Consider the following 23825-nt stretch of genomic DNA (forward strand, 5'->3'; position numbering starts at 1 on the left):
TGCACTGTCAAACTGTGGGACCTTATATAGACAGGTGTGTGCCTTTCCAAATCATGTCCAGTAAATTTTAAATTTACCAAAAAGGTGGACTCCAATCACATAGTAGAAACATCAAGCATAACCAATGGAAACAGGATTCACCCGAATCAATTTTGAGTCTCAAAGCAAAGGGTCTGAATACGTACATAAATATGGTATCAGTTTTTTTTTGTGTGCAAAAGTTTCTAAAATCCTGGTTTCGCTTTACCATTATGGGGTATTGTGTGTAGATTGAAGAAAAACATTAAATTTAAATCAATTTTAGAATAAAGCTGAAATGTAACCAAATCTGTAAAAAGTCAAGGGGTCTGAATACTTTCCAAATGCATGTATATAGTATGCACACACACAGTCCACCCTGGCCCCAACTCATTTCAGACCTCCCTAAGAATGACTCAAAGCCAGGCCTATTCCCTAAATCAGGGATGGGCTGCGCCAGTCCTCCGGGGTTGGAGGGGTGTCACACACTGTCCACATCCCTCGTCAACACAGCTGATTAAACTAATTGCATTCTAAACTGAAGATCATGATTGGAGTCAGGTGTGTTAGCTGTGGCAAAAGTGTGATACCAATCAGGCCCCAGGGGACTGGAGTTGCCCCATCCCTGCACTAGGCTGAGCCAATTACATAAGAGAAGGTAAAAAAAAACACCCTTGAGCCTGGAGCTAGCATTCACTACAGCTCCATCAATGAGAGCATCTTGACAGGCTGTATCACCGCTTGGTATGGCAACTGCTTAGCATCAAACCACAAGGAGCTACAGAGGTCAGTGTGCATATCCCAGTACATCACTGGGGCCAAGCTCCCTGCCACTGAGGACCTGGATACCAAGTGGTGTCTGTTCAGGGTCCTGTTGGGTCCAGACTTGATGCATCGGTACCGCTTGCCGTGCGGTAGCAGAGAGAACAGTCTGTCTATGACGTGGGTGGCTGGAGAGTTTGACAATTTGCCCTACAAATGGTCAAACACTCCAGCCACCCACGTCATAGACTGTTCTCTCTGCTACCACACGGCAAGCGGTACCGATGCATCAAGTCTGGACCCAACAGGACCCTGAACATAGTCTACCCCTAAGTCAAAAGATTTCTAAATAGTTAAGCAAATAGCTACCTGGACAATCAGCATTGACCCTTCTGTCACTAACTCTTTATTATCTATGCTGTTGCTAGTCACTTTAGCCCTACCTATACATACATATCTACGTCAATTACCTCACACACCTGCACATCGACTCTGTACTGGTACCACGTTACTCATTGTGTATTTATTCCTTGTGTTTTCTCTGCGCATTGTTGGGAAGGGCTCGTAATGATGCATTTCACTATTAGTCTACACCTGTTGTTTAGGAAGCATATGACAAACCAATTTTATTTGACTTCAGTGGTAACTAGACCTAGGGCAAAGAGGGGGGGTCACGGTATGAACGCAGGTCATCACGTCCAGAGCAACGCCTAACTACATCAACGAGATGTTCTGAGGAGTTTCTAATAAAAGGTTGCAGTCGAATTCACAACAGCTCATCTCTTAAGAGCGACACACTGACACGTGGGCTGTGTTACAAAACAAACTGTTACATTATCAACGTGCAAACGCATTGGTCATGAAGTCATCAAGCAAAACACTTCCTCTGGCCTCTAATTCTCTTATTTCAAATAGAATAATTAATAGCATCATATAAAATAACCTGTATTTTGGGAATACGTCGGAATGTTTGTAGTTGTTATTAGGACTGCAGGAGGACATACTAAGGGCCTAGAGAAGAAGAAAAGAAAGAACAGGAAGTAGTCTGACCTTATAGGGTTCCCCGAATAGGGGAACGGTCTCCTGGTAGAACTCCTTCTCCTGGAAGGTTCCCTGATTCCGCCGCTCCCGCTCTTGGATGCGAAGGAGGTTCCTCTCCTCATTGTAGCTGTGTGTGTGGGGGGAGGAAAAAAGAAAAGAAAAAAAATCAGACAGGTTTAGAGTGGACACTTTGAACAGAACACATTTCTCAAGTCTGTATATGCTTAACTCAGACTTCAGGGTAAATTCAATGATGCACAGATATCAAAAATGGAAGACTTGGGCGAAAAATCGAAATACTTGGGTAGATCTCAGGTTAGGATTTTGGCTTCATAAGGAGAGCAAGTTGGATTGGATTTATTATACAAAGTACACCATTACCAGAATAATTTTGAGAGTCCAAAATGGTGTAATTGGGGGGGGTTCCATCATTCAGTGAGTGCCTTCAGTAAGTATTCACACCCCTTAACGTTTTCCACAGTGTTGGGTTACAGTCTGAATTTTAAAAGTGATTCAATTGAGAAAACACATTTTACTGGTATACACTCACAATACCCCCATTTTGTCATGAAAATGTATTGAATTGTATTGAACCCTTTGTTTTATGGCAAGCCTAAATAAGTTCAGGACCCCAAAAAAATGTGCTAAACCCGTAAGTTGCATGGACTCACTGTGAGCAATAACTGTTTAACATGAGGTAGTCATTCAAAAATCATCCCTGTACCCCACACATACAGATAATTGTAAGGTCCTTCAATCGATCAGTGAATTTCAGACAGAGTCAACCACAAAGACCAGGGAGGATTTCCAATGCCTCACAAAGGGCACATGGTTTAAAAATATAGAATGTATTTTGTATTTTTTTAAAGCTGACATTAAACATCCATTTGAGCATGGTGAAGTTATTAATTATGCTTTGGGTGGTGTATCAATACACCCAGTCGCTACAAAGATACAGGCGTCCTTCCTAACTTAGTTGCCGGAAAGGAAGGAAACTGCTCAGGGAATTCACAATGAGACCAATGGTGACTTTAAAACAGTTACAGAGTTTAATGGCTGTGAAAGGAGAATACAATGTTGATCCATCAGTTGTTACTCCAAAAATACTAACCTAGTGAAAAGGAAGTCTGTACAGAATAAAAATATTCCAAAACATGCATCCTGTTTGCAACAAGGCACAAAAGTAACACTGCAAAATATTTGGCAAAGAAATTGACTTTTGGTCCTGGATACAAAGCATTCCGTTCATATTTTCAAGCATGGCGGTGGCCGCATCATGTTATGGATATGGGATTTATTTTAGGATAAAAAGAAACAGAATAGAGCAGAGTACAGGCAAAATCCTAGAGTAAAACTTGGTTCAGTCTGCTTTCCAACAGACACTGGGAGACAAATTCACCTTTCAGCAGGATAATTAAGTAAAACACAAGGCCAAATTAACACGAGTTGCTTACCAAGAAGACAGTGAAGGTCTTTCAGTTAATCTACTTAAAAAATATGGGCCAAGACCTGAAATTGTTTAAAATTATCAACAACCAATTTGGCAGAGCTTGAAGAATTTAAAAATAAATTCAAAAGTGGTAAATGTTGCACCATCCAGGTATGGAACGCTTGGGGACTTACCCATAAAGACCCATAGTTGTAATCAATGCCAAAAGTACATTAAAAATATTGACTCAGGGGTGTGAAAACATGAGATTTTCCTGTATTTTATTTTTAATAAATTGGCAAAAATGTCTAAAAACACGTTTTCATTGTCATTATGGTGTATGATGTGTAGATGGGTAAGAGAAAATATATTTGATCAATTTTGAATTCAGGCTGTAACAACAAATGTGAAGTCAAGTCAAGGGGTATGAACACTTTCTGAAGGCACTGTATCTGGAGACAGGTGTAATTATAGACAGAGACACAGTCCTATGGGGTTGACATCATCTGTTTCAAACACTCCCTCTAGAATGGCACACTGCCAGAATACATATAAAAATGGACAACGACTTACTTTACTGGATTTAAAAAAAAAAATCAGCTCTGTTGAAGTAAGAAGGGTGTGGATAACTTGATCTGGGTGGAGAACTTGGATGTAGCTTCAATTGTCATTTGGAAATCTGGCAACAAAATAGACTGCCCTCAAACAGGTTGGCTATCGTCCTGCTCTGCCCTGATTCATGTAATTCTATAGGAGGTTCCTAGAACACGCTCACTACCCAGTGGTGTATAGTATTTTTACAAGTTCTACTTAAACAGTTTGGGTATGTGTACTTTACTATTTATATTTGACAACTTTTACTAAACTACATTCCTAAAGAAAATAATGTACTTTTTACGCCATACATTTTCCCTGGCACCTAAAAGTACTCATTACATTTAAAAAAAATTAAAAAAATACTTAGCAGGACAGAGAAATGGTTCAATTCACACCCTTACCAAGAGGACATCCCTGGTCGTCCCTACTGTCTTTGATCTGGCGGACTCACTAAACAAATGCTTTATTGGTCAATTCTGTCTGAGTGTTGGAGTGTGCCCCTGGATATGCATGTAAAAAATAACAAAAAAAATAGACACCTTAATATAGTATTCAGACCCTTTGCTATGAGACTCGAAATTGAGCTCATGTGCATCCTATTCCCATTGATCATTTTTTTGATTTATTGAAACCTTTATTTAACTGGGCAAGTCAGTTAAGAACAAACTCTTATCTACAATGGACTGCCTACCCAGGCCAAACCTGGACGATGCTGGGCCAATTGTGTGCCGCCCTATGATACAGCCTGGATTCGAACCAGGGACTGTAGTGTACTGAGATGCACGCCTTAGACTGCTGCGCCACTCGGAAGCCCATCATCCTTGATATGTTTCCACAAGTTGGTTAGAGTTCACCTGTGGTAAATTCAATTGATTGAACATGATTTGGTGTGGTCCCACAGCTGACAGTGCATGTCAGAGCAAAAATCAAGCCATGAGGTTGAAGGAACTGTCCGTAGATCTCCTAGACAAGATTGTGTCAAGGTACAGATCTGGGGAAGGGTACCAAAACATTTTTGTAGCATACAAGGTCCCCATTGACTCATCACATACAGTGCATTCGGAAAGTTCAGGCCCCTTGACTTTTTCTATATTTTGTTTACGTTACAGCCTTATTCCAAAATGGATGACAGTTTCTCCCCCTCACCAATCTACACACAATACCCCATAATGACAAAGCATAAAACCGTTTAGGAAAAAATATATATATATTTTTTTTAATAATCATCATATTACATTTACATAAGTATTCAGAACGTTTGCTTAGTACTTTGTTGAAGCACCTTTGGCAGAGATTACAGCCTCGAGTCTTATTGGGTATGACGCTACAAGCTGGTCACACCAGTTTTTTGCAACTTTCTCCCAATCTTCTCTGTAGATCCTCTCAAGCTCTGTCAGGTTGGATGAGAGCGTCGATGCACAACTACTATCAGGTCTCTCCAGAAACGTTCAATTGGGTTCAAGTCCGGGCTCTGGCTGGGCCACTTGAGGACATTCAGAGACTTGTCCCAAAGCAACTCCTGCGTTGTCTTGGCTGTGTGCTCAGGGTTGTTGATCTGTTGGAAGGTGAACCGCCGCCCCAGTCTGAGAACCTGCTCCAGAATGCACAGGACTTCAAAGATCTCTGTACTTTGCTCCATTGATCTTTCCCTTGATCCTGACTAATCTCCCAGTCCCTGCTGATGAATAACCTCCCCACAGCATGATGCTGCCACCACCATGCTTCACTGTAGGGACGGTGCCAGGTTTCCTCCAGACGTGACACTTGGCATTCAGTCCAAAGAGTTCAATCTTGGTTTCATCAGACCAGATCATCTGGGAGGAGTGGCTACCGTCTGGCCACTCTACCATAAAAGACTGATTGGTGGAGTGCTGCAGAGATGGGAGAACCTTCCAGAAGGACAACCATTTCCACAGAGGAACTCTGAAGCACTGTCGGAGTGACCATCATGTTCTTGGTCACCTCCCTGACCAAGGCTCTTCTCCCCCGATTGCTCTGTTTGGTCGGGCGGCCAGCTCTAGGAAGAGTCTTGGTGGTTCCTTAACTTCTTCCATTTAAGAATGATGGAGGCCACTGTGTTCTTGGGGACCTTCAATGCCGCAGAACTTTTTTGGCACCTTCCCCAGATCTGTGCCTCAACATGATCCCTTATCAGAGCTCTACGGACAATTCCATCGACCCCACGGAGTTGTTTTTGCTCCGACATGCACTGTCAACTGTGGGACCTTATATATACAGGGGTGTTCCTTTCCAAATCATGTCCAATCAATTGAATTTACAACAGGCGGACTCCAATCAAGTTGTAGAAACATCAAAAGATGAATAAAAACAGGATGCACCTGAGCTCAATTTCGAGTCTCATAGCAAAGGATCTTAATACATATGTAAACATAAATAAATAAATGTTTTACTGTTTTTGATTTGTCATTATGGGATAGTGTGTAGATTTGAGGAAAAACATTTATTTAATCCATTTTAGAATAAGGGGGGGTCTGAATAGTTTCCAAATGCACTGTACACTGCTGTACATTGTTGCTACCTGTCTGTCACTTTATTTTGAGGTATACCTGTATGTATACTGAACAAAACAAAAAAAATGCAACATGTAAAGTGTTGGTCCCATGTTTTATGAGCTGAATAAAAAGTCCCTGAATGTATTTTTTTAATGGTGGTTTTGAAGCAGTGGCTTCTTGCTTGCTTAGCGGCCTTTCAGGTTATGTCGATATGGGACTTGTTTTACTGTGGATATAGATACTTTTGTACCGGTTTCCTCCAGCATCTTCACAAGGTCCTTTGCTGTTGTTCTGGGATTGATTTGCACTTTTCGCACCAAAGTACGTTCATCTCTAGGAGACAGAACGAGTCTCCTTCCTGAGCGGTATGACGGCTGCGTGGTCCCGTGGTGTTTATACTTGCGTACTATTGTTTTGTGGAGTGGTTGAAAAACAAGTTTTAATAACTCCAACCTATGTGTATGTAAACTTCCAACTTCAACTGTATATAGCCAAGTTGTCATTATTCAGTACTGGTACCCCATGTATATAGCCAAGTAATCCTTACTCAGTGAGCATCTATTATGTGTTTTACTTGTGTATTATTTTTCCTTTCTCGCTGCATTGTGGGTAAGGACCTGTAAGTTAGCATTTCACTCTTAGTCTACACCTGTTTTTTACAAAACATGTGATGAATACAATTTGATTATCTTTCAAATCTTGGCATGTTTTCAAACCATTACGGTCCATGATATGGGCTCCTGAGTGGCGCAGTGGTGTAAGGCACTGCATCTCAGTGCTAGAGGCGTCACTACAGACATCCTGGTTTGAGTCCAGGTTGTATCACAACCAGCAGTGATTGGGAGTCCCATAGGGCGGCGCAAAATTGGCCCAGCGTCGCCCGGATTAGGGTTTGGCCGGGTTAGGCTGTCATTGTAAAATAAGAATTGTATTCTTAACTGAATTGCCTAGCTAAATACAAAAATCAGCAAGGGTACAGATTCCACATTTGGATCACCCTCAAGAACGCAAGGCATTATTGTGAAATATTGGAGTACGGGCATGCCATTTTGATTCCCATGTGATGCTATTTACAAGTGTAAATCATGTACAGCCACTGTAGTAAAGCTGCCTGCCACAGTGGTGGTCTGATGCACACTAACCCCTAGGTCCCCTTAAAACTGATTATCACCCTCCTCACCCAAAATCTCATCTCCTCTCTCTTAAATGAAGGCACAAGAACACACCAGACTGATAAGGACGAGAAGGATCATTCATGAAGCTAGTGCTACTTCTAAATCCAGCCATCCCATAATGTAGCCTGTGTAGTGTCTGGCTTTTCAGAAGGGATGCAAGAATGAGCCTTTATCCAAAATGTAGGCCTATATCACGACCATGTCTGCATGACATCATTAAAATACAAAGGGCATACTATAACATAACATACTATAACATAACGTAGGCCTTGCTGAGACCTACAGGCAAAACGTTGGCAGGCGCCTGCACTGGAATTCCTCCGAACCACAAAAGTCGGCTGATGGCAGGCTTTTAAGTTTTATAAGAGGCGCAGGGCTGTCTGTAGTTAGCAAAGTAGAAGCAACACGCAGCATACTAGCCTCCACTAAAGAGAAGGGCTGTGTGATGAGTGGGGGAGGGGAAAGACAGAGAGACTCCTTCCCCTGCAGTGGGCAAAGGTCAACATGTGGTTCACCCTGTATCATTACTTACAATCCACTGACTAGTATACATTGGAGGTGAAAAGATATTCAGCCACTGATGGTAAACAAAGGAAGTTTGTCTCAGTAAAAAGATGGCTTTTAAATTAACCAACCATCTTTATTGGTAAGCAAGGTGCAACAGCATTTATTTTTCTCTAGTCTAGATTTAAAATCAAACTATTTGTCACACGCACCAAAGATAAGTGTAGAATTTACAGTGAAATGCTTAGAGAGTGATTTGAAGAGACTACAGAGTTGATACCTAAGCGCAAATAGCTACATTCTTCATATACAAATGGGTCCATTTCTCCTGTGCTACACCTTTAAGGTTTAGCTTCATGAGGACAGTTTACCCCTCCACATCAGCTGGTGCAATGGTTTCTCCCAGTAGTAGACAAGAGTAGGGTTCAATGCTATACAAAGGCAGTAGACGGAATTAACTTTCATCAACCCCAAACACAGGTGTGTGTCTGCCATGCTGCTGCATGCATGGGATGTGTGAACCTGTACTCAATATAAGGATGTGATAGCAGGGTACTGTGGGCATAATTAACTTGTATTATTTTCCTTATTAGGCCAATCAATCTATATCTAGGACTATTATGGCTTTACGCAGAGAGACAATATGGAGAGTTTTTAGACAAGGGACTATCAGCAACTATTGATGGTTTCGTCAACAATAACTATTCATTTCAAACCTGATATTAAAAAGTTGAGTAGCTAAAAATATTGATATAAAAAAGGTACAATGGATGGAGACATGGTAAACTCGCATTCCTCCTTTCCCTGCGTTTAGGGAAATTGTATTTATTTGCTAAACAAGTTTCGATTTGAGACCTCTAAAAAAGGAAATCAGCTGTTCATGCGCGGTGGTTAGCTATTCGCCATATTCAATCCTGCTGGTTAGCAAGTAAAAATGTATAACAAGGAATGATTGAAAGTATACTAGTAGCTAGTTTTTCTGTCCGAAATTAAACTACGGTTAACGTTACCTATCAGTATCAGGTTTAAAACGCAAAATCTAGTTTAAAAAACAGCATGCGAACTGCTAGATAGGCATCTTACTAACACTGCCAGGATGGAGTGAAAGATCAAACTTCTGACGTGACAATTAAATATCTAGTAGCTAAATTCGTGAGTAACGTTTGCTAAGGAACGTTAGCTAGTTAAACTCGCAGGACCACATTACATAATGGCCAGTTATTTTGTTATCCAAAATAATGTTAGCTGGCAAACTAATATATATCGACTAATTTAAAAAACAAACACGACGGAATTGTTATCTAAATGAGCTAACTAAAATGTTAGCCGGTGGTGAGGTCGTGCGCTAGCTCCTAAATCTAAAAATACACTGACATCGTCGATCAGCTGGTTAGCAGTGGCACCAGTTTGCTAGCTAAATCACACACCACAGCTGTGGCAGTGAGCAGGCTAGTTCCAGCTGATTCCACCTCCTTCGGCTACGCTAGCCGCGTTACCAATTCAGGTTGTTTATTTTATTACGCTTTAAAAATGGCAAATAACTTCGCCAAACTCCGTTTAAAAACACGCTTCTAGCGATATTCAAAAACGTAGTTATCAAAGTAACGAGTCAAACTCAACTTTTGGAACGACTTAGCGTCTTTTTAGCTAGCTATGGTCAAATGGATTTGAGATAGTTCGTAGGTTAGCTAACGTTCTCTGCTTACCTTGAACGAGCTGCCATGGTGCGCCTCAACAAAAAAAACAAATTGTAAATTGCTTGCCATGTGTTTCTGACAATCCTTGATTGGATAATCTCTCTCCCCCCTCCCCTCTCCCTTCTTGATTACATTGTTTACCAGTCAAATGTCATCGAAATGTTTATATAAATGAACTGTCAATAACTGTTCTTTCACAGTTCTCTGCTAGTAACTGTGCATATGGATCCTGGTCTCAGGGCATACTGGGTTGTTCTATTTCATGCAGTCATCCGGGGGGGACACACAGTGGAGCGAGATACGATGGCTTTTGTACTAAAACAGAAAAGCAACCTGCAATAAACAAAAAAACGACTGTTCATATGTTCTACTTATTTCCAAATTATATTTCTGTTGTATATTATAGAATGTGTTTTCTTTCTCGCGTTTTTCAATTGTCAACTTTAAAACAAAGTTTGCACAGTTCCCCCCTTGCACGTAGGGAAATGGTACAGCCACACCATTCCTATTATGGACATGTTATTCTTCTCTCTGAATCACCACCTTAAACTATTGCCAGGGATAGCAATCAAACAGTTTTATTTTATCTCTGAACTGAGAACTACACATACCATTAGACAGCACAGGCTACTGCTGGATACAGAATTATATTGAAAGAGTTCATATTAATTTCCCCAATTAAATTAAAATTACTGATATATTTTATGATTATGTAGTGCTGGATACAGAATTATATTGAAAGAGTTCATATTAATTTCCCCAATTAAATTAAAATTACTGATATATTTTATGATTATGTGGATAGTTAAAGTATGCCTTCCTATAAATTAATCTAAGTTATTGATAAATGTGAAGAATATAACTGATAATGGCATCCCATAGATACTGAACAACATTCCAATAGTAGTTTTTTTTAAATAAATTCTATTTTCGTGGAGACACTCATTGAATTGAATAGAGTGATATAAAAAACAAAGTTCAAATCAAATCAAATGGTCAAATCAAATTGTATTTGTCACATACACATGGTTAGCAGATGTTAATGCGAGTGTAGCGAAATGCTTGGGCTTCTAGTTCCGACAATGCATTAATAACCAACAAGTAATCTAACCTAACAATTCCACAACTACTACCTTATACACACAAGTGTAAAGGGATAAAGAATATGTACATAAAGATATATGAATGAGTGATGGTACAGAACGGCATAGGCAAGATGCAGTAGATGGTATCGAGTACAGTATATACATATGAGATGAGTAATGTAGGTTATGTAAACAGGAAAGTGGCATAGTTTAAAGTGGCTAGTGATACATGTATTACATAAAGATGGCAAGATGCAGTAGATGATAGAGTACAGTATATACATATACATATGAGATGAGTAATGTAGGGTATGTAAACATTATGTTAAGTGGCATTGTTTAAAGTGGCTAGTGATGCATTTTTGAGTTGAGTCAGTATGTTGGCAGCAGCCACTCAATGTTAGTGGTGGCTGTTTAACAGTCTGATGACCTTGAGATAGAAGCTGTTTTTCAGTCTCTCGGGCCCTGCTTTGATGCACCTGTACTGACCTCGCCTTCTGGATGATAGCGGGGTGAACAGGCAGTGGCTCGGGTGGTTGTTGTCCTTGATGATCTTTATTGCCTTCCTGTAACATCGGGTGGTGTAGGTGTCCTGGAGGGCAGGTAGTTTGCCAAGTTCAATGGAGCCTTAATGGGTAGGCCTATAATTCATACCATGTCGCAGGAGAGAACGACTGCCACCTCACATTGAAGCCAAGGAAGATAAAGGCCAATCGCAGTACTGCAGAAAACAGGACCACCATTATAGACCAGCGTGCACAACTACAGGGGCATTTTAGATGAGCACTTGTTAGGTATTGCACAATGAGCACTTGTTAGGTATTGTTAGATATACCAGCACTGTCAGAACTAGAAGCACAAGCATTTCGCTACACTTGCAAAAACATCTGTTAACCATGTGTATGTGACCAATAAAATTTGATTTGATTTGATGATTTGTCTCTCAAATACATCGTTACAGTTGTTGGTTAGCTATCTAGAGGATTTTAGCTATATTAGCGTTGACATGAAATCAGTCAAAACACCTCAAAACAAGACATAGTATGAAGAACAAGATGAAACGAGCAACTTACGATTCCCCACATGGCAGTTTCTTGTAATTCTTACTAACAATCAATGTCCTCGGGTCTTATGAAACAAAAATAGAACTGTTTGGCCATAATGACCATCGTTATGTTTGGAGGAAAAAGGGGGAGGCTTGCAAGCCGAAGAACACCATCCCAACCGTGAAGCACGGGCGGGGCAGCATCATGTTGCAGGGGTGCTTTGCTGCAGGAGGAACTGGTGCACTTCACAAAATAGATGTGTATATCTTGAAGCAACATCTCAAGACATCAGTCAGGAAGTTAAAGCTTGGTCGCAAATGGGTCTTCCGAATGGACAATGCCACCAAGCATACTTCCAAAGTTGTGACAAAATGGCTTAAGGACAACAAAGTCAAAGTATTGGAGTGGCCATCACAAAGCCCTGACCTCAATCCTATAGAAAATGTGTGGGCAGAACTGAAAAAGCGTGTGTGAGCAAGGAGGCCTACAAACCTGATTCGGTTACACCAGCTCTGTCTGGAGGAATGGGCTAAAATTCCCGCCAACCTATTGTGGGAAGTTTGTGGAAGGCTACCTGAAACATTTGACCCAAGTTAAACAATTTAAAGGAAATGCTACCAAATACTAATTGAGTGTATGTAAACTTCTGACCCACTGGGAATGTGATGAAAGAAATAAAAGCTGAAATAAATCATTCTCTCTACTATTATTCTGACATTTCACATTCTTAAAATAAAGTGATGACCCTAACTGACCTAAGACAGGGAATTTTTACTAGGATTAAATGTCAGGAATTGTGAAAAACTGAGTTTAAATGTATTTGGATAAGGTGTATGTAAACTTCCGACTTCAAGTCATTGCTGTGTAGGCTACTGGAGCTGTCGCTTAGGTCTCCTGACAATCCACGGCCGAGGCACCTTGGGGTTAATACTGTAAAGAGTTGGGAGGAAAAGCCTTGTCTGATGACTCGAACTGAATCCTTTCTCTGCTCTGTCGTTCAGTACATACTTCAGTCTGAGACTGCCATCATTGAAGTTGTTTGTGGTGACATAAAAATTAGGTGTTTTGTACAAAACAAAGTCATCAGCTATTGGATCTTACTCTAACCACGCAGAGTATCAAAACCAACGATGAATTTTCAAAATGTCTGGGACAAATCAGACAGTCTAGAATGGAAATCCATTCTAGAAATTGTCGTGGAGGTACTCAGATCCAGACTCATTGATGAGAAGAAACTAAAATCTGTGGATATGGCATAGTATTTGGCCAGAGAAAGGAGTTTGGGCAGCCAGGCAAGGAGAAGCCTGGAACAAACCGCACACGGCAACACAGCAGGCAATGGTAGTGAATGTCAGTCACCAGTAGACTTTGCACCAGGATTTCAAAGGTCACTGTAGCCTAGTAGTTAGAGCGTTGGACTAGTAACCGGAAGGTTGCGAGTTCAAACCCCCAAGCTGACAAGGTACAAACCTGTCGTTCTGAACAGGCAGTTAACCCACTGTTCCTAGGCCGTCATTGAAAATAAGAATTTGTTCTTTAACTGACTTGCCTGGTTAGATTTTTAAAAATCCACCTCCCCACTCTTGAAGCTCAGAATGAGACCAAATTCTATTTTCTTACTGGACGAGGTCAGTGTTGATAATAATGGAGAAGGCATATCCTATGTTTATCTGGATAAGAGCGTCTGCTAAATGACTTAAATGTAAATGTAAATTACTCTAATCATGTTAATATAATGTTACAATAAATCAAGAGTGTAAAACATTATTATAATTTTAATACAATCTAAAAATCTATGTTGTAAATAATCTTAATTGTTGTGATATTGTGCCAATAGATAACTGCACGCAGGGAGTTTGATTATTCATACGTTCTATTCACACAATCATGCTGAGTTGGAAAATAAAATAACTGATCAGACTGTTGTATTTGATGTTACAGAGTTAATTTGTCACTTGGCTCTAAACCTTGAAAGTAAGTCTTTTAAAAAAACACATACTAGATTTGTATCAGTTATTCCACAATTACCAGTTCACCACAGCTGGGAGAGGGAGCTTCACTAAATGTACTGTATGTTCAAATGTCATGTATGAACCCACTGTATTGCATATGTAACTGCCATGGACACAGATATTGTGATTGGGGACAGTAAATCCTCATTGCTCAGGTAAGAAATCATTTGAAAGGGAACTGTACTGTGTGCTGTATTAGCCTGCTCTTACATAACCTGATGTGAATGAAGCACAGTGTTTAGATTCTACTGGATGTCTCCAGCTGGCAACACGTGCACCGCTTTTTTCATAGCTCGGGCTGCTGTGGTCATGTGATCAGGTCAGGCTTCTATGTTGAAAAGCTCTTAAGCCCTGTTTCTCCTCACCTCCCCATGGCGGAGACACATAAATCCCCAGGTCTCTAGAGCTACAGCCAGTAGGCTACATAAGGGCATGGCTCTGTAGCGTAGTGGCAGCCTGACCCACACAGAGACAGACGTAGATAGACAGACCAGACTGTAGTAGGTCGATTCTATCTATCACCCTAACAGATTTATTGGAGCCAGAGACCGAACACACATCCAACCTGTCCGTTGAGAGAAGCTGTGCCACTACTGTATCACTGAGCGGACCAGCAGCCATTAAAATAATCACTGGGTCATTAGCCAGCCAGCTACTATTTTTTTGGTTTTGAATTGTTAGATGCAACAGAATGTTGTGTAAGATTGTTTTATGGCAGTTATTTGGGTTAAACTACACTGAACAAAAATATCAACGCAACATGTAAAGTGCTGGTTCCATGTTTCATGAGCTGAAATAAAAAAATCCCAGAAATGTTCCATGTGCATAAAAAACATATTTACATCCCTGGTATTGAGCGTTTATCCTTTGCCAAGATAATCCATCCACATGACAGGTGTGGCATATCAAGAAGCTGATTAAACAATAAAAAGGCCACTCTAAAATGTGACATTTTGTCACACAACACAATGCCACAGATGTCTCCAGTTTTGAGGAAGTGTGTAATTGACATGCTGACTGCAGAATGTCCACCAGAGCATTGAATGTTAATTTCTCTGCCATAAACTGCCTCCAACATCGTTTTAGGGAATTTCGCAGTACGTCCATCCGGCTCAGTAGACCACGTTTAAGGCATCATTTGGGCGAGCGGTTTGCCGATGTCAACGCTGTGAACAGAGTGCCCCATGGTAGCGGTGGGGTTACGGTATGGTCAGGCATAAGCTATTGATAATGAACACAATTGCATTCTATCAATGGTAATTTGAATCCACAGTGATCCTATGACAAGATCCTGAGGCCCATTGTCGTGCCATTCATCCATCGCCATCACCTCATGCTTCAGCATGATAATGCAAGGCCCCATGTCGCAAGGATCTGTACACAATTCCTGCAAGCTGAAAATATCCCTGTTCTTCCATGGCCTGCATACTCATCAGACATTTCACCCGTTGAGCATGTTTGGGATGCTCTGGATTGACGTGTACGTCAGCGTGTTCCAGTTCCCGCCAATATCCAGCAACTTTTTACAAATCAAATCAAATACAACTGTATTTGTCACATGCCCCAAATATAACAGGTGTAGATGCTTACTTACAAGCCCTTAACCAACAATGCAGTTTTAAGAAAAATAAGTGCTAAGTAAAAAATAGATAAGTAAAAAATCTAAATCTAAAATAATTAAAGAGCAGCAGTAAAATAACAGTAGCGAGGCTATATACAGGGGGTACTGGTACAGAGTCAATGTGGAAGATATACACAGGTGGTACTGGTACAGAGCTAATGTGCGGGAGAACAGGTTAGTTGAGGTAATTGAGGTAATATGTACATGTAGGTATGTAGGTATGTAGTTTGTGGCTGCTTTGTGTGATTTATTGTTGTCTCTACCTTCTTGCCCTTTGTGCTGTTGTCTGTGTCCAATAATGTTCGTACCATGGTTTGTGCTGCTACCATGTTGTGCTGCTGCCATGTTGTGTAGCTACCATGTTGTTGTCATGTTGTGTTGCTACCATGCTGTGTTCATGTGTTTGTCACGTTCTGACCATAGTTCTTTTGTATTTTCTTTGTTTTAGTGTGGTCAGGGCGTGAGTTGGGTGGGCAGTCTATGTTTTCTGTTTCTATGTGGGGTTTCTTGTTTGGCCTGATATGGTTCTCAATCAGAGGCAGGTGTTAGTCATTGTCTCTGATTGGGAATCATATTTAGGTAGCCTGTTTTCTGTTGTGGTTTGTGGGTGGTTGTTTTTTTCAGTCTTTGTGGGGCTGCACCAGATAGAACTGTTTTGGGTGGAACATTTGTTGTTTTGTAATTTGAAGTGTTCAGTTTTTTGATTATTATTAAATTAAGATGAACACTAACCACGCTGCGCTTTGGTCCTCTCCTTCTTCCACCGACGACAACCGTTGCTGTCTTGCTATGTCGTTGTCTTAGGTCTCTCTTTACGTAGTGTTGTGTTTTGTCCTATATTTTCATTATTTTTTAACATTTAAATCCCAGCCTCTGTCCACGCAGGAGGTGTTTGGCCTTTTGGTAGGCCATCATAGTAAATAATAAATAATTTGTTAAAATTTTTTTTTTAAATGGAAAAAAAACTGACTATGCATAGATAATAAACAGACGGGGGCAGAAACATTATGTACAAAATAAGTTACAAATAAACTGAAAAAAACCCGCACAATTGGTTCGGAGACCGTAAACCGAACTGTAACTCAGTAAAATCTTGGAAATGGTCACATATTCTGTTCATATTTTTGCTCAGTATAGTTTAATGATTTCGTATGTCCCTTTAATTCACCAGAAGGTATTAGGCAAATGTGTAGTTTCAATATGACTCAAAAACTATAATCCTTTAGGTTTAGGATAAAGAAGAAAAACACTTACGACACTTGAAATCCCTGAAGCTATTTTCTAACCCCACACAGTGTAATTTCAGCAGTGGAGGCTGGTGGGAGGAGTTATAGGAGGACATGCTGATTGGAATGGAATAAATAAAAACCACATTTTTTGACTCCGTTCCATTAATTCCATTCCAGCCATTACAATGAGCCCGTCCTCCGATTGCTCCTCCCACAAGCCTCCACTGAATTTGAGTCTGTGTTGTGGGGTAGCTAGTCATGAGGAGCTAGACATGTGTCCTGCTGCACATCTGTAAACTTCATGTGTGATGTGAACTCCCCCTGCTTAACTGTGACTCTAGTCGTATTGTTTATCCCACACTGCGGAGAGAGAGGGACACCTGACCACTGTGACTGAGACAAAATTAAGAAAGTTCTTGACTATATACAGACTCAGTGAGCATTGCTATTGAGAGAGGCTGCCATAGGCAGACTTGGCTCTCAAGGGAAGACAGGCTATGTGCACACTGCCCACAAAATGAGGTGGAAACTGAGCTGCACTCCCTAACCTCCTGCCAAATCTACAACTATATAAGATACACATATTTCTCACAGATCACACAGACCCATAAACAATTTGGGGAAAAAAAGTCCAACATTGATAAACTCCCATATATGTTAGGTGAAATACCCCAATGTGCAATCACAGCAGCAAGATGTGTGGCCTGTTGCCATGAGGAAAGGGCAACCAGTGGAGTACACACAATATCATAAATACCACCAAAATGCATCTGTTTATTTATCTTCCCCTACTATTCGTACTACAACTATTAGCACATTACTAAAACACTGTAGATAGCTGCTATTATAACACTTGATGTCTTTATCATTTTCAAACCTGTTTACTGTTAATCTCTAACAGTTTGTTGTTGAACTTGTCTTTGTTTCTTCTCACTTGTGTTCATTGTTTATTTCACTTGCTTTGGCAACGTAAACACGTTTCCCATGCCAATAAAGCCCGTTGAAATTGAATTGAAGGAGGGAGAGAGAGAGACCCCACTCACAGTCAGGGTGCCAGAGAGAGAGAGAGAGAGAGAGAGAGAGAGAGCTATTTCACTTGCTTTGGCAATGTAAACATGTTTACCATGCCAATAAAGCCCATTTTAATTGAATTGAATTGAAAGAGCGAGAGAGAGAGAGAGAGAGAGAGAGAGAGAGAGAGAGACCCCACTTCACAGTTAGGGGGACAGAGAGAGAGAGAGATAGAAAAAGAGAGCTATTTCACTTGATTTGGCAATGTAAATATATGTTTCCCATGCCAATAAAGCACTTTGTTTTCCAAAGGAAGCTGGACCTGTGCCACAACCGGAAGCATTGCTTTAGTGTCTCGTGGAGGAGCTTTAACGCATATCAGCATGACAACCCTGGAATGGAATGCAAAGCTTTTTTTGTTTCACAGGGAGATGTTAAATGTTAAATGGTAGCTAAAATGCAACTGATTCCCATGTGTTTTTTGAAGTCTTAAAATGTGGAATGTTCAGTTTGGGGATGAGCCCTAGATTTAGATGCATATCTTGTTCAGCCTGTAAATGAGATCTGATGCTTATTGTGTGCTATACATGTGGCTATATGTCACATAGGGATTATATGGTTAGATGTAAAGATGCCTGGATAGAAATATGATCCTGAGTGTGTTTAGACATCAGGACAAAAACACTGGGCTGGAATAAAACCAATCAAATGTGTGCCTCTCCCTCTGTGCATCGCTACTGGATGGCATTGGGCCAAGGCTCTTCAGGCAAGCAAATAATGTCTGTGAGCTGTGCAGCCAGCCCTTAATACGCCCAGAACGAAGTCTGCCTGCCTAAGAAAGGTCAGTCACTGGACACGCTCTCTCTCTCTCTCTCTCTCTCTCTCTCTCTCTCTCTCTCTCTCTCTCGCTCTCTCTCTCGCTCTCTCTCTCTCTCTCTCGCTCTCTCTCTCTCTCTTGCTCTATCTCTCCCTCCCTCCCTCCCTCCCTCCCTCCCTCCCTCCCTCCCTCCCTCCCTCCCTCCCTCCCTCCCTCCCTCCCTCCGTAGGACTGTCTGGCAGGCTGCCAAGAGCCAGAGCAGATAGAAATCCGTCTGCGTCCTAAATGGCACCCTAGTTCACTACTTTTCACCAGTTTGCTATATGGACCCTGGTCAAAAGTAGTGCACATTTTGGACGGAACTCCCCCTCACCTCACAGGCTGGGCTGTGTTAGGGCCTTACCTCCCACTCTGCTGTTCTGCTGCTGTGCTCTGGCTGAGGGATTACATACAGTACTGCTGCCAGGAACTATTTATCCGGAGAAGTGTTGGAATACGCAGGTCGCTCAGGGGTGGGAGAGTGCCTCGTTCGAAGTGTGTCACAAACAGGCTGTAACTTACTGGCTGTGGGGCGGTGGAGCTCCGTCAATCCTGACATTTAGAGTCAGGCCCCGAAGGCTCTCTCTCTCAGCCTCTCGCTAACATTATTATTGCCTTCCCAGCTGACATCAAACGTTTTCCACAACTTTAGAGAACGTTCCCTGAAGAGTCTCGTTAGGTCATTACCTAATGTTTTCATATGAATGATCCAGCGACATGTAAGAACTGTTTCCAAGAGACCATTCCTTTAATGCTTAACAGAACTTAGCCAGAATGTGGTTACCATGTTCTAGAATATTAAATATTCTGTTCTCGACAAGTTTCATCCCACCCCTCTGCTACTCTGTCCATCCCGCCTATCATGAGCTCTTTAATCCCACCCCTCTGCTACTCTGTCCATCCCGCCTATCATGAGCTCTTTAATTCCACCCCTGTGCTACTCGCAGTCCATCACAACTATCATGAGCTCTTTAATCCCACCCCTCTGCTACTCGCAGTCCATCCCACCTATCATGAGCTCTTTAATCCTACCCCTCTGCTACTCGCAGTCCATCCCACCTATCATGAGCTCTTTAATCCCACCCCTGTGCAACTCACAGTCCATCCCAACTATCATGAGCTCTTTAATCCCACCCCTCTGCTACTCACAGTCCATCCCACCTGTCATGAACTCTTTAATCCCACCCCTCTGCTACTCGCAGTCCATCCCACCTATCATGAGCTATTTAATCCCACCCCTCTGCTATTCTGTCCATCCCACCTATCATGAGCTCTTTAATCCCACCCCTGTGCTACTCGCAGTCCATCCCACCTATCGTGAGCACTTTAATCCCACCCCTCAGCTACTCGCAGTCCATCCCACCTATCATGAGCTCTTTAATCCCACCCCTGTGCAACTCGCAGTCCATCCCAACTATCATGAGCTCTTTAATCCCACCCCTCTGCTACTCACAGTCCATCCCACCTGTCATGAACTCTTTAATCCCACCCCTCTGCTACTCGCAGTCCATCCCACCTATCATGAGCTCTTTAATCCCACCCCTCTGCTACTCGCAGTCCATCCCACCTATCATGAGCTCTTTATTCCCACCCCTGTGCTACTCGCAGTCCATCCCACCTATCATGAGCTCTTTAATCCCAAACCTGTGCTACTCACAGTCCATCCCACCTATCATGAGCTCTTTAATCCCACCCCTCTGCTAATTCTGTCCATCCCACCTATCATGAGCTCTTTAATCCCACCCCTCTGCTACTCGCAGTCCATCCCACATATCATGAGCTCTTTAATCCCACCCCTCTGCTACTCGCAGTCCATCCCACCTATCATGAGCTCTTTAATCCCACCCCTCTGCTACTCTGTCCATCCCACTTATCATGAGCTCTTTAATCCCACCCCTTTGCTACTCACATTCCATGTGAATTTAAGTATGCTCTCTCTAATTCTCTCTTTCTCTGTTTCTTTCTCTCTCTAGGAGGATCCGAGCCCTAGGACCATGCCTCAGGACTACTTGACATGATGACTCCTTGCTGTCCCCAGTCCACCTGGCCTCTCCAGTTTCAACAGTTCTGCCTGTGATTATTATTATTTGACCATGCTGGTCATTTAAGAACATTTGAACATCTTGGCCATGTTCTGTTATAATCTCCACCCGGCACAGCCAGAAGAGGACTGGCCACCCCACCTAGTCTGGTTCCTCTCTAGGTTTCTTCCTAGGTTTTGGCCTTTCTCTGGAGTTTTTCCTAGCCGCCGTGCTTCTACACCTGCATTGCTTGCTGTTTGGGGTTTTAGGCTGGGTTTCTGTACTGCACTTTGAGATATCAGCTGATGTACGATGGGCTATATAAATACATTTGTTTTGATTTGATGGCTAGAAAGGCTGGGTTTGACGTTGATCACCAAAACGAACAAGGAGAGGAGCCGACCTTGATCCCCAACCCTGTCAGCTCGGGGATTCGTTCCAGTAACCTTTCAGTTAGCCCAACGCTCTAACCGCTAGGCTACCTGCCGCCACACATTTTTTTATATTATGTGCTATGCGTTTCGCCAGGATTTTAGCAACATTGAAATATTTTATTATGGACTGGATCTTTATACTTAACCCCTGGCTCCTGTTTCAGTAATAGTGCAATCAGACCTTCTTGCTGAACACCAGATAGTAAAAATTATTTATAGGAGTAGTTAAAACATGCTAATAATGGATCTTTGAGGACATACACATTTTTTTAGGACGTCAAGCCCTGGGGTTTTTCTGGACTGAAAGGATTTAATTGCCTCAAGAAGTTCGTCCTCCGTAAGTTGGCCTTCACAGACGGTCTTACTTAAGGTGTTCATTTTACATAATTATTTTTAGGAAATAAATCCTTACAGTGAACATCATTCAGTGGAGATGGAGGAGACTGAAAAGAAAACATACGTTTAATATATTTTGCTTCCTCTTTCAAAATATAATTCGCTGAATCGTGTATGACTTCGTCATTTGTAACGAGTTTCTGTAAATCATTTTTGGAATCATTTTGATGTTGACGTTTTTCGTCCAGTTCGCTTTATTTTTTGTAGTAAATTGCACTTGATCGTTCTTGAATAGGTTTCTCCAGTTCTTTTTGTTTTTCCTAACTTATAGTGTGCCTCTATCGTACAGTTGTTATTGCTACCTGTGCTATTAGTTCCTCTATTTCCTTAGTCTCATCTCTTTTGACAGAAACTGAATTTGTTTTAAAGATGAGTATTGAATTGAATGGCTTCTAAAGGTGCATTTGAAAGTATCCCATACAACAAGGGGATCGGTATTTAAGCCTCCATATATCCACAGGTTCTAATGTGTCCATGATAGTTGTGATCTCCTTAAGTGCATGAGGGGGATAGTTTGTAGTGTGATTTCCTTTATGGTCCATTGAAGTACTCAAAACCGTGTGTGTTTGTTGATTCTGATAGATTTGTATAAATAATTTAGAGGATGTGTTGATCATTATTTGGACCATATAGATTAATGAGACAGATTTATTTATCGTCCACTAGCATTTTGAAAAGGATTGGAACGTATACGCTTGGCGTCAGGAAGCACGTGCAGAAGGTATGTTTAATGATAAGAAGGGTAGATAACAAAAACAGGAGAAGCGTATTGAATGTGACAAAAAGCAATACAGCCTGAACACAGACGCTACTGTGGGCTAAATAAAGGGAGAGTAATCAAGGTGATGATGAGGTTCAGATGTGCGCAACAACAATGAGGAGCAGGTGTGCATAATGATGATTGCCAGGACCAGTAGTTAGTAGATCTCCCCCCGAGACGCGTGGCTCCAGCCGCAGGACAATGCCGGCAAGGGGGTGCGGCCCCGAGAGTGAGGAGAGGGCCGTTCCGGACAGCGGAGATGGGGTCCAGGATGCCGGCCGCCGGGACCCAACAGCTCTCCTCTGGGCCGCACCCCACCCAGTCCACCAGGTATTGGAGCCGACCCCCACAACGCCGGCGGCACAGGTTCAATCAATGTCCAGGGGAGGAGGAGGGTTGTCGTGGGGGACGGCACCAGGCAGGGGATCAGGAACCAATGGCCTGAGGAGTGCAACATGAAAAGATCCAGTAGTTGATGGGGAGTTGTTCATGGTTGAGAGCCAGACGCGATCACCAGGATGGAAGACAAAAGCTTCACTGCGGTGGCGGTCCACTTGCTCCTTCTTGTGGGGACAATGCGTTGGCGCCTCACATGAGCAGTGATCCAAACCTCCACTGCGCACCAGAACCACTCGTCCACCGGAGGGGTTTCGGTATGGCTCGGGGTCCATGGGGCCAGGGCCAGCTGATATGCCAGGACGTACTGGAGTCAACCTGGTGGAGGAGTGACAAAGTGAATACTGGGTATACTCTGCCCAGGGAAGGAACCGGGACCACTCCCCCTGCCGGTCCTGGCACTGACTCCTAAGGAACCTCCCCAGCTCCTTGTTGGTCCTCTCCACCAGCCTGTTGGACTGAGTCCAGTACCCAGATGTGAGGCTTGCCTTTTCCCCGAGCTTCTCCATGAAGGCTTTCCATACCCGCAACGTGAATTGGGTGCAACGGTCGGAGACGATAGAGCGGTCGGGAGACCGGAGAGAGGGATACAATGGCAGGATATGGAGAATCTGTCCACAACAACCATAACAGTGGTGAAAACCATCAGACGTGGAGAGATCAGTAACATAATCTATGGCAGATGGGACCAAGGCACGGGAAGGGGAAGGAATTTCCCTACTCGAGCGTGCCAGGGAGATTTGGTTTGGGCACATTGGAGCAGTTGACGTAGCGGGTGACATCTTGCGCCAAGTTGGGCCACCAGTACTTTGCAGAGATGGATTGAATGGTGCGGGCGATACCTGGGTCTCCAGCTGCAAGGGATGTGTGTGCACAGGTCAACAGCCAATCCTTTACCTACGTGGGGATGTAGGTGTGCTCCCGAGGGCAGATAGCAGACGGGGGTTCCTCCCTCTCCAGCACGGGGACAACGATTCTGGAGGGTGGAATGAAGGACACACTCAGAACTGGAACCTCTCCCGAATTGTGGCTTTGATGTTCTTTGAGCCTGGGCAATATGACAGGGTGAAGACAATCTTGTGAAGAAAAGGGCCCACCTTGCTTGGAGCGGGATCAGCCGCTGTCTGCATGAACTCCAGGTTCCGATGGACTGAGGCATCCACCGCCCACCACCAAATGAATGAGTAGGTGTGTCCAAACTTTTCACTGGTACTGTATATAA

At 42.5% G+C, this 23825-nt stretch overlaps 1 protein-coding gene across 1 annotated transcript in view; it reads right to left on the minus strand.

Moving 5' to 3' along the window:
- The window catches only part of LOC135548076 (AF4/FMR2 family member 1-like), a 58189-nt gene extending 48202 nt beyond the window's left edge, over positions 1-9987 (minus strand). Inside the window, 2 exon segments of the mRNA XM_064977315.1 lie at positions 1831-1948; positions 9746-9987. Of these exon segments, the coding sequence (XP_064833387.1) occupies positions 1831-1948; positions 9746-9762 (135 nt within the window). The 5' untranslated portion in view covers positions 9763-9987.
- Positions 9988-23825: the final 13838 nt, after the last annotated feature.

Source organism: Oncorhynchus masou, chromosome 11, assembly GCF_036934945.1.
Source record: "Oncorhynchus masou masou isolate Uvic2021 chromosome 11, UVic_Omas_1.1, whole genome shotgun sequence".
Taxonomy (NCBI): Eukaryota; Metazoa; Chordata; class Actinopteri; order Salmoniformes; family Salmonidae; genus Oncorhynchus; species Oncorhynchus masou.